This window comes from Salvelinus alpinus, chromosome 6 (assembly GCF_045679555.1).
Source record: "Salvelinus alpinus chromosome 6, SLU_Salpinus.1, whole genome shotgun sequence".
Lineage (NCBI taxonomy): Eukaryota > Metazoa > Chordata > Actinopteri > Salmoniformes > Salmonidae > Salvelinus > Salvelinus alpinus.
The window spans coordinates 53,423,986-53,436,292 of record NC_092091.1 but is presented as its reverse complement, the minus strand read 5'-3'; the positions used below and the strand labels follow the sequence as shown (position 1 = coordinate 53,436,292).

The 12,307-nt window shown below is 42.5% G+C and overlaps 1 protein-coding gene across 4 annotated transcripts in view; it reads right to left on the bottom strand.

The window, feature by feature from the left end:
- Positions 1-12,307, bottom strand: part of tmem131l (transmembrane 131 like) — a 99,223-nt gene that overhangs the window by 22,629 nt on the left and 64,287 nt on the right. The window contains exons 10-19 of one of the 4 annotated variants that reach the window (XM_071407012.1): positions 10,317-10,375; positions 10,107-10,212; positions 7,513-7,618; positions 7,134-7,278; positions 6,601-6,774; positions 4,616-4,685; positions 4,355-4,472; positions 4,095-4,164; positions 3,734-3,843; positions 3,254-3,323 (exon numbers count right to left, since the gene is read on the bottom strand). In XM_071407012.1, coding sequence (XP_071263113.1) covers positions 3,254-3,323; positions 3,734-3,843; positions 4,095-4,164; positions 4,355-4,472; positions 4,616-4,685; positions 6,601-6,774; positions 7,134-7,278; positions 7,513-7,618; positions 10,107-10,212; positions 10,317-10,375 — 1,028 coding nt within the window. The remainder of the gene's footprint in view (positions 1-3,253; positions 3,324-3,733; positions 3,844-4,094; positions 4,165-4,354; positions 4,473-4,615; positions 4,686-6,600; positions 6,775-7,133; positions 7,279-7,512; positions 7,619-10,106; positions 10,213-10,316; positions 10,376-12,307) is intronic. The other 3 variants (XM_071407015.1, XM_071407013.1, XM_071407016.1) reach the window with 3 other exon arrangements.

Below are 12,307 nucleotides of genomic sequence, written 5' to 3'. Positions count from 1 at the left end.
GTGTTTCTCAATCAATCCCTGTGTGTGTGTGGGGGGGGGGGGGGGGTCAGCACCATCCTGGATTCCCTAGGAGTGGATTGAGAAAATCTGAGCTGGAGTGTCAAAAGAACGGAACGACTAAAGTACATGCATCAAAATGCAATAAGGACCAAAGAATAACGCAATAAAAAGACAGCAAATGCTCAATGTTCGCTGCAAAGTTGGTGACTGAGCTAGCTACCCACCGTAGGTCAATAAAATATCACACTTGGGAGCAGGAAACAATGAGCTCTCAAAAATCTCCTGTCATTTCATTGTAATCCATTGCTACGGGGTGAAATTTCCCCTAGGTACAGAACTAGGATCAGCTTCCCCTCCGCCATTCCTAACCTTAACCATTAATGGGGGAAAGTGTAAGATCAGCATCTACACTAGGGCTTGGAATTGCCAGGGACCTCACGAAACAATATTATCACGATACACAATACTGTAAAGTGTATTTGGAAAGTATTCAGACCCCTTCTCTATTTCCACAACTTGTTACGTTATAGCCTTATTCTAAAATGGTTCATTTTCCCCTCATCAATCTTCACACAATACCCCATAATGACAAAGTGAAAAGTATTTCTTTAAATTTTAGCAAATAAAATAAAGAAAACCTTATTTACATAAGTTTCCATTAATCATCCTTGAGATGTTTATACAGTCCACATGTGGTAAATTCAATTGATAAACGGAGCAAAGTACAGAGAGTTCCTTGATAAAAACCTGCTCCAGAGCACTCAGGACCTCAGACTGGGGTGAAGGTTCACCTTCCAATAGGACAACGACCCGACCCTAAGCACACAGCCAAAACAAAGCAGGAACGGCTTCGGGACAAGTCTCTGAATGTCCTTGAGTGGCCCAGCCAGAGCCCGGACGTAAACCTGATCGAACATCCCTGGAGAGACCTGAAAATAGCTGTGCAGAGACGCTCCCTATCCAACCTGACAGTGCTTGAGAGGGTCTGCAGAGAGGAATGGGAGAAACTCCCCAAATACAGGTGTGCCAAGCTTGTAGTGTCACACTCAAAAAGACTCAAGGCTGTAATTTCTGCCAAAGGTGCTTCAACAAAGTACTGAGTAAAGAGTCTGAAGACTTATGTAAATGTGATCTTTTTTCTCTCTCTTTTTTTTTTTTTTTTTTTTTTTTACATTTGCAAACATTTAAAAAAAAGTTTGCTTTGTCATTATGGGGTATTGTCTGTAGATTAATAAGGAACAAATGTATTTAATACATTTTCGAATAAGGGTGCAATGTAACAAAAAGTGGGAAAAGTAAAGGCGTCTGAATACCTTCCGAATGCACCCTATATGTATCACGACTGTATTGAGATTCGATGTTCCAAACATATTACTCACGTGTTTGCTGTAGAGATACGAGAGAGCCATGAGAAAACACATTTTAAAAAGAAGATGGAAAACAAGCTATAGGATGAGATATACCAGAGTTTTGGCGCAGGTACAGCCGACTAGCATTAGTTTATGTTAACTACAGTGGGGCAAAAAAGTATTTAGTCAGCCACCAATTGTGCAAGTTCTCCCACTTAAAAAGATGAGAGAGGCCTGTAATTTTCATCATAGGTACACTTCAACTATGACAGACAAAATGAGGGGAAAAAATCCAGAAAATCACATTGTAGGATTTTTAATGAATTTATTTGCAAATTATGGTGGAAAATAAGTATTTGGTCAATAACAAAAGTTTATCTCAATACTTTGTTATATACCCTTTGTTGGCAATGACAGAGGTCAAACGTTTTCTGTAAGTCTTCACAAGGTTTTCACACACTGTTGCTGGTATTTTGGCCCATTCCTCCATGCAGATCTCCTCTAGAGCAGTGATGTTTTGGGGCTGTTGCTGGGCAACACGGACTTTCAACTCCCTCCAAAGATTTTCTATGCGGTTGAGATCTGGAGACTGGCTAGGCCACTCCAGGATCTTGAAATGCTTCTTATGAAGCCACTCCTTCGTTGCCCAGGCGGTGTGTTTGGGATCATTGTCATGCTGAAAGACCCAGCCACGTTTCATCTTCAATGCCCTTGCTGATGGAAGGAGGTTTTCACTCAAAATCTCACGATACATGGCCCCATTCATTCTTTCCTTTACACGGATCAGTCGTCCTGGTCCCTTTGCAGATAAACAGCCCCAAAGCATGATGTTTCCACCCCCATGCTTCACAGTAGGTATGGTGTTCTTTGGATGCAACTCAGCATTCTTTGTCCTCCAAACACGACGAGTTGAGTTTTTACCAAAAAGTTATATTTTGGTTTCATCTGACCATATGACATTCTCCCAATCTTCTTCTGGATCATCCAAATGCTCTCTAGCAAACTTCAGACGGGCCTGGACATGTACTGGCTTAAGCAGGGGGACACGTCTGGCACTGCAGGATTTGAGTCCCTGGCGGCGTAGTGTGTTACTGATGGTAGGCTTTGTTACTTTGGTCCCAGCTCTCTGCAGGTCATTCATTAGGTCCCCCCGTGTGGTTCTGGGATTTTTGCTCACCGTTCTTGTGATCATTTTGAGGAGCCCCAGATCGAGGGAGATTATCAGTGGTCTTGTATGTCTTCCATTTCCTAATAATTGCTCCCACAGTTGATTTCTTCTAACCAAGCTGCTTACCTATTGCAGATTCAGTCTTCCCAGCCTGGTGCAGGTCTACAATTTTGTTTCTGGTATCCTTTGACAGCTCTTTGGTCTTGGCCATAGTGGAGTTTAGAGTGTGACTGTTTGAGGTTGTGGACAGGTTTCTTTTATACTGATAACAAGTTCAAACAGGTGCCATTAATACAGGTAACGAGTGGAGGACAGAGGCGCCTCTTAAAGAAGAAGTTACAGGTCTGTGAGAGCCAGAAATCTTGCTTGTTTGTAGGTGACCAAATACTTATTTTCCACCATAATTTGAAAATAAATTCTTTAAAAATCCTACAATGTGATTTTCTGGATTTTTTCCCCTCATTTTGTCTGTCATAGTTGAAGTGTACCTATGATGAAAATTACAGGCCTCTCTCATCTTTTTAAGTGGGAGAACTTGCACAATTGGTGGCTGACTAAATACTTTTTTGCCCCACTGTACCTAGCAATTTATATATAAAATAATAAATAATATCGCTATATTCTACTGTATTTTCCCCCCATCCCTACATCTAATACATTACAGCAGCCCCAGTCCCATAGTCATACAGTGGAACCGCCAACAAACTACATTTCCCAGAATGCACAGCATCCTTACCTTGTGCTCTGCATGCAGCAGAGTGAACTCTGTAGTGCTGATGTTGACAGAGAGGGGGCTGATATTGAACCTGGAAAAACAGGGGAGAGAGTAGGAGGCCAAACAGTGAGACGCCTCATCAATAACACCTATAAGGGACACTCAGAGCTAACTGGTACTAAACTGCAATGTTAAAGGGGCAGTTCTGTCTAAAATCAACAAATATTTGCATGAACTGTCCCTTTAAGGAGTGGGAAACTAATGCGAAGAAATTTGTTACAATAGTCTGAAGTGACTTCCCATTCCTTCCTCTGCGCTGATCTCAAAACGCACTATAGGTGAAAGCAATATGGTCCAGTTGGTTCACTTCAGTGCAGATGAAGGAAAGGAGATGAGGAAGCCACTATATTATTAGACGCACCCAAGGACTATTGAGACGCACCCAAGGGAGTGCATCTCCTGTGCAACTAATGGTGAGAGGAGGTGTCCTTGGGTTCGTACCATTTGGTGAGTAGGTCAAGGGCTTCCAGGGGGGCCGGGTACAGGGACAGGGCTCTGATCTCCACACACACCACAGAGGAGGAGGGGTTCTTCAGAGTCAGCAGCTTAACCTGGGGGAAAAGTTCAAAGATGTATTGTACATTGACAATTGTATTTGGTTTCCATGGCTCACAGCTGGACCCATAACATAACAAGACATTGCAATGGAAAAGCATACTAAATGTTAAAAGTGTTGAGTTTTTTATTATTTTTTATTATTACAAATATCTCAAATCATCCAACTGCCGCAGGTGAATTGTTGACTAGATGTACTACAAAGCTATTCAACTATTAGCGTGTGATAAAAACATGTTTGGGTTACTTTGCTTTCATTGACAGGGACAGCACCAAAGTCTAGAGGGGACGAGGTCTCCGCTGGTAGTCTTGGCCACCTTTAGTGAACAGAAGAAAATAGGAACTGTAAGTGTATTGTGTGTGTGTGTGTGGCCCACCGCCATTATAAGTGATAGGTGTTAGAGTGACTAGATAATGTATAAGTCACTGAGGGTAGGAAAAATGTTGTGTGTGTGTAGGAGTGACCAGACAGAGTAAAGGAGGGAAGTGAACAGCCGTGTGTCTCACCTGCAAGGCAGCTGGTCTTTGCGGATTTGCCAGCGATCGCAGAGCTCCGAGGCCAGTCTGCTGTCCAGCATCCAGGAGGAGGAGTCTGGGAGGAGAGAGCGCTGCCACTGGACACGACCTGGAAACACCCAAACAACACAGCCTGAGTGGACCACACACCTGCACACATATCAGTCAAACACACACTGTACCAACAGCAGAGACCAATGACTCAAGCATGCACGCCACAAGCGTGTGCGCACACACACACACACGTCTCACCTGCTTCTGACAGTCTGAGAGGACATAGTCGGCCACACTCCCTCTCCGCTTCAAACACAACATTACCCTGCTGGAGAGGGAACACACAAACACACTCCCATTAGAGAACACACTCCGTTATTTTTAGCTGAACGAATGTCATATCAATATAATGCCATTTGACCGTTTGTTAGCTTGGACACACACACAAACACACACACACACACACACACCCACACCCACACCCACACACTGCATTCAGAAAGTATTCAGACCCCTTGACTTTTTCCACATTTTGTTACGTTACAGCCTTATTCTAAAATGGATTAAATTGTATTTTTCCCTCATCAATCTAATACTCTATAATGACATAGAAAAAACGGTTTGTTTGCAAAGAAATTTTTTTTTACAACTGAAATTTTACATAAGTATTCAGACCCTTTACTCACTATTTCAATTGGGTTCAAGTCTGGGCTCTGGCTGGGCCTCTCCTGTGTTGAACCTTCACCCCAGTCTGAGGTCCTGAGCGCTCTGGAGAAGGTTTTCATCAAGGATCTCTCTGTACTTTGCTCCGTTCTTCTTTCCCTCGATCCTGACTAGTCTCCCAGTCCCTGCTCCTGAAAAACATCCCCACAGCATGATGCTGCCAACACCATGCTTCAGGGATGGTGCCAGATTTCATCCAGACGTGACGCTTTGCATTCAGGGCAAATAGTTCAATCTTGTTTTCATCAGATAAGAGAATCTTGTTTCTCCTGGTCAGAGACCTTTAGATGCCTTTTGGCAAACTCCAAGCGGAGTGGCTTCCATCTGGCCACTCCCATAAAGGCCTAATTGGTAGAGTGCAGATATTGTTGTCCTTCTGGAAGGTTCTCCCATCTCTGTCAGAGTGACCATCAGGTTCTTGGTCACCTCCCTGACCAAGGCACATCTCCCCCGATTGCTCAGTTTGGCCAGGTGGCCAGCTCCAGGAAGAGTCTTGATGGTTCCAAACTTCTTCCATTTAAGAATGGAAGGCCACTGAAGAATGATGGAGACCACTGTGTTCTTGGGGACCTTCAATGCTGCAGAAATGTTTTGGTACCCTTCCCCAGATCTGTGCCTCGAGACAATCCTGTCTCAGAGCTCTACGAACAATTCCTTCGACCTCATGGCTTGGTTTTTGCTCTGACGTGCACTGTCAACTGTGGGACCTTATATAGACAGGTGTGTGCTTTTCCAAATCATGACCAATGAAGTCAATTTACCACAGGTGGACTCCAATGAAGTTGTAGAAACATCAAGGATGATCAATGGAAACAGGATGCACCTGAGCTCAATTTCGAGTCTCATAGCAAAGGTTCTGAATACTTATGTAAATAAGGCATTTCCATTTATACATTCACAGAAATTTAGAAAAACCTGTTCTCGATATGTCATTATGGGGTATTGTGTGTAGATTGATGTATTTATTGATTGATGTATTTAATCCATTTTAGAATAAGGTTGTAACGTAACATATGGAAAAAGTGAAGGGGTCTGAATACTTTCCGAATGCACTGTGTACACACACACTAAGTATATCAGAACAAAGGCGTGAGTGAGCAGATGTTAAACATTAGTATAGAGATCAGAACAACGGACAGTGTAGTATGTGTAAAGTGTGGTTATTCAGTTGTCAGTAATTCAGTAATTCAGTAATAGACAGTTGTCTATGGCAGTGTTTCTCAGTCCGGGGCGTTTATCCACAAGGTATCTCAGCATATGAGTGCTGATCTAGGATCTGTCCGTATAATCTTATTCATTATGATCTAAAAGGCTAAACTGATCCTAGATCAGCACTTCTACTCTTTGTGGATACGGGCCCTGGTCCTGGAGTACACACCCGATTACACTAACAAACTCCTCATCAATCCTTTGATTAGTGGAATCAGGCATGTATTGCTAGGGCAGAAACACAAATGTGCACTCCTGGTCTATGGAGAGTATGGAGGAGTGTGTATGCAGACAGTCCCTGGGAGTATTACCTTAGCCAGGGTGGAGTGAAAGTGGAGGGGTAGTTTCAGGGCCAGACCCAAGCCAGTGGTCAGGGAGAGGGTGGATAGCAGGTTTAAGGGCAGGCTCCTGTTGAGGAGCTGCAGGGAGAGGAGCCGCCAGCAGCCACCCTGGGGCACTGACACCGCCCCGCTGAAGTTGACCACCTTGACGCGCGGGGGACAGACGGTCAGCACGGACATACTGATAGCAGGAGATTCAACTATAACTACACAGATCTCATTCTCTCATATTTGAACTAGAGACTGATTTCAACCTGGGAAACCAGGCCTGTGAAACTTTGAGAGGCTGAGTTGTGCACCTGTACCAATCTGTATAAAGAAACCAAGGCAAACTACTTTTGCACATAGAAATGTCAAAGTTCAGCCCGAAAGCTATCGACCTTAAGAAAAAAAACTTATGTTCGACTTCATAAAAATGCCAACGGAATTCATGGAACCACGTTTGTATGACGTAGCCATCTTTTGAGATGCCCAGCGCAACTACAAAAGAAGACCACCACTACCTTGAGTAAGCCCTGGGACTCCGGGGAGAGGGTGGCGTCCTGGACAGCGAGGGGGAAGTTGAGGGTGTTGGTCAGCCACAGGTCCACGTGGTCTGCCCCCCTCTGCCTCTGTCTCACCTGGAAGAGACTAGACAGCTCCAACCCCCTGGAGAGAGGAGGGACAACCATTGAAAAGTGCTCTGGAGGAGTGAGAGGCACTCTGTCTCTTAAATTGTGTTGATAACGTAACACCCATTCACTACATTTCCTAGCGATTTGTTGTTATCTGGATTTTATACTTTGTAAATACAAACTGAAAACAGAACATAAACGTCGCCTTACACACCTTGAGGGCAGAAAATACAATCTAAATCTCCTTTTGAGCAGAGTATGGTCTTACCTGTGTGTGATGTGGAAGCCAGGGAAAGTGTTCACTGTGTGATTCCCCATGACCTGTAGGCTAATATGACTGGAGCATCTTCTACCCTGACCTGGCAGAGACCCTGCTGAACACAGTCAACATTGGATTTTAAAAGTAGGAGGTTCCTCTCGGTAGATAAGTTACGTTCCAGCTAATACAGGACAGTTGTATTTTTCATAGTGATAGAAGCTAAATACATATCTAGAATGGAATTAAAAGCATATGTGCCTTCAGAAAGTACTCATACCTCTTGACTTATTAAGTGTTACAGCCAATATTGATTAAATAATAACTGATATTGTCTTGCCTCAATAAGTATTCAACCCCTTTGTTATGGCATGCCTAATCAAGTTCAGGAGTACATATTTGCTTAACAAGTCACATAATAATTTGCAGGGACTCACTATGTGTGCAATAAGTGTTTAAAATTATTTTTGAATGACTACCTTATCTCTGTACACCCCCACCTACAATTATCTGTAAGGTCCCTCAGTCGAGCAGTGAATTTCAAACACAGATTAAACCACAAAGACCAAGGATGTTTTCCAATGTCTCTCAAAGAAGGGGACCTATTGGTAAGGAGACATTGAATATCCCTTTGAGCATGGTGAAATTATTAATTACACTTTGGATGGTGTATTAATACACCCAGTCACAACAAAGTTATAGACATCCTTCCTACTGTAACTCAGTTGCCAGAGAGGAAGGAAACCACTCAGGCATTTCACAATGAGGCCAATTGAGCCCCAGAGTGGAAGTGTCATAATACCCATAAAACATAGCGGTCAAACAGGGAAATGGTCCAAATAATTTCTTCTGCCATTCATATTTCCAATAGGGGATTTAAAAAAAAAACTTAAGATAAGGTCAGCGTTTTGTGTAGACTTACCCTGGTGAGATGTTTTCATAACCACGTAAATCTCTCTTGGACAAGATGACTTATCAATATATTCAGCTCTATTTACTCTCGGAGTCTAAAATGCTAATTAGCCTCAAAGTAGACGTAATGCAAAACTACAAATCAAGCTCCTGCATGTCATCTCTAGCTGATACCGTTGCTAACATGTATTGTGTCAAATTAAAACTTACAAGACAGCTCACAGAATTGTCCATTTCAAGAAATGTTGCAAATGTATTCATTACTACATTTAGTAAACAGATAGTTAATCCAGATTCTTACCTTTGCCTCGATTCGGCAGTCTCGTTCAGATCATCATGGTATTTTTTTATGATAGCTACATTAGCATCTAATTAGAGTTTCATTTTTAGGGGGTAAATACAGGCGAATATATTGATAAAAGTCACCTTGTCCTAGAGAGATTTACACAGTTATCAAAACATCACATCTGGGTAGGCCAACATGAAAAACGATTGGAACCATTTCCCTGTTTGACCGCTAGGTTTAATGGTTATTATGACTCATACCGTGGTACTCTATGGTGACTTTAAAAACATGGTTGTTTAATGGTTGTAATAGGAGAAAACTAAGGATGGATCAACAACATTGCAGTTACGCCACAATACTAACCTAATTGACAAATTGAAAAGGAAGGAAAAATACAAATATTCCTAAACATGCATCCTGTTTGTAACAAGGCACTAATGTAATACTGCAACAACAAAAAAATATGGCAAAGCAATCAACTTTTTGTCCTGAATACAAAGCGTTATGTTTAGGGCCAATCCAATACGGTAGTACTGTGTACCACTCTCCATGTTTTCAAGCATAGTGTTGGCTGCATCATGTTATGGGTATGCTTGTAATCGCTAAAGACTGGGGAGTTTTTCAGGATAAAACAAGAAATGGAACGGGAGCTAAGCACAGGCAAAACCCTAGAGGAAAACCTGGTTCAATCTGCTTTCCACCAGACACAGAGATTAATTCACCTTTCAGCAGGATAATAACCTAAAACACAAGGAAAAATCTACAATGGAGTTGCTTACCAAGAAGACCGTGAATGTTCCTCGGTGGCTGAGTTACAGTTTTGACTTAAATCTACTTGAAAATCTATGGCAAGATCTGAAAATGGTTGTCTAAATTTTGAAAAGAATAATGAGCAGGTGTGGAAAGCGCTTAGAGACTTACCCAGAAAGACTCACAGCTGTAATCACTGCCAATGGTGTTTCTACAAAGTATTCACTCAGTGGTGTGAATACTTATGTAAATTAGATGATTTCTGTATTTCATTTGCAAAATTGTCTAGCAACATGTTTTCACTTAGTCATTATGCGGTATTGTGCATAGATGGGTGAAAAAAAAGCACTTTAATTTTGAATTCAGGCTGTAAAAACAAAATGTGGAATTAGTCAAGGGGTATGAATACTTTCTGAAGGCACTGGACTACAACACCTTGGGCCTTATTGCTTAAATATACACACATGCTATCAACTCATCAGCAAAATAGGAAAAGATCTCACACAGCTGAGTTTGCTTGGTGCAGGTGTGTGGGAATAATTTGATGATGATATATCAAGAGCAATTTGCAGGTTTTCCTTTTCTTTTAAGATATCAACATTATTACCACAAACGGCAAACAGACCCAGTATTTCTCTACCTTGCCATTGAAACGTACCTCTGCAGGCTAGCGTAGCCACTTCTGTGAAGTTTGTCGCTGATGCTCTCAGCAGGACTGGGCTGAACTCCAGAGTGCTGTCCACTTTGGATAACAACTGTATTTCCTAATAAAAAAAATAGATACAATATAAACTCCTGCATGGGTAATACTGAATACATATTAAATAGACTCCATATGAGTACTCTGAGTACTCGCACAGAAACTTACCTTAACATAAAGTTTCTTTCCTCCTGAATTCAACATATAAATTCCTATTTTTGGCTCCCCTGTAGGACAGAATGAAGACATAATAGGTTAATGACATGTTATTGACAGAATCGAATAAATACTGTACTGCTGCCCAACAAAACACAGAAAATTGCACTTCTCTCTGTCGCCAGTAGGTGTCACTACGCACACAAAATGGATACATCCACCTTAAGACAGACAGTCAATAATCTTCAGGGCTACTTGACATCCTCTTAGGTACTGTGACTATACTCCATGCACATAATCTAAGAGTGTAATGCTGATACTCTATGATGCCCATTCCAAGGTAGAAGGTAAATGCCCCATCTATCCCATTCATGCATGCCAATCACATCTGTTGTGCACGAGACAAAAAATGACTGATAACACTCCTCACAGGAGGTCAGATGACTGTGACAATTAACTTAAAATTAGATCTAATGTTACTCACTAGGTGGTTTCAGTTTAGTTTGATCTGGACAGTAGCACTAAGTGAAAGGAGGTGATTACGTTTACAGTATGCTGTGATCATAAAAACCTGAGTGCTCTACTCTACAGCAGCAGTGCAGCAGTTTCGTGGGTGAAAGCGCTGAGCTGACACTTCAGGGCTGATTTCCTTGGCTCTGGCAATTCCTTTCAACCTCAGGTTTCTCTGCAAGTGAGACTGTGGATGAAAATTACCTGTGCTACCGTTCACGCTTCACCTCCATCGATTGCGTTGTATTGGCAAACCAATGAATGACCAACCGTTCACTGGGAGTCACTAAATTCACCGTTTTAGTACCGTTTCACAGAAATAAAATGTTGTAAACTGACATGACCCAGATTAAGTCTACTATTAGATTAAAATGGAAATGGAAAACATCCCTTAGTTGTTTATGATGTAGAAGTCAGTGGACAGAAGAACAAGGAAAGAACATCTAATCACCCATGTCTGGCCCCTAGTACAAAACTGTAAACAATGGTTGCATCCCAAGTGGCACCCAATTCCCTATATAGTGCACTACTTTTGACCAGAGCCCTATGGGTCCTGGTAAAAAAGTAGTGGACTATGTAGGGAAAAGGGTGCCATTTGGGACAAATACAATGTTAATCTACCATCAATCTACAGGCCACATGCCTGGTGTGATAGGGATATTCTAGCAGGGAGATGTGGCCTACTCTACAGAGTATAGTCCGGCCTTGATTTTTATTTTTATTTTTTTATTTTACCGTTATTTTACCAGGTAAGTTGACTGAGAACACGTTCTCATTTGCAGCAACGACCTGGGGAATAGTTACAGGGGAGAGGAGGGGGATGAATGAGCCAATTGTAAACTGGGGATTATTAGGTGACCGTGACGGTTGAGGGCCAGATTGGGAATTTAGCCAGGACACCGGGCTTAACACCCCTACTCTTACGATAAGTGCCATGGGATCTTTAATGACCTCAGAGAGTCAGGACACCCGTTTAACGTCCCATCCGAAAGACGGCACCCTACACAGAGCAGTGTCCCCAATCACTGCCCTGGGGCATTGGGATCTTTGTTTAGACCAGAGGAAAGAGTGCCTCCTACTGGCCCTCCAACACCACTTCCAGCAGCACCTGGTCTCCCATCCAGGGACTGACCAGGACCAACCCTGCTTAGCTTCAGAAGCAAGCCAGCAGTGGTATGCAGGGTGGTATGCTGCTGGCTAATAAGGGAGCACTAATGGTCCTGTGTATGTAATATGGGGTGTGGTGGTGATGAGGATACAGGATGAACTTGCACCAATGGGCTGATCTGAGATCAGTTTTGCCATTTCCCCTTTAATAGTCAAGATGAGAATTTGGGGAAGGACATGTTTTATTCTACAACTAGCTGTGGTAATATGCTAAATGGCTCAGCAGTGGTAAGGCTCCCAAATCCGAATCAGTGTTTCTCCCAGATGTTTCTTTAGGTGGGGTGCAAAGGTCCCTAAACCCGCAGACTACCAACATTCTGTATTAA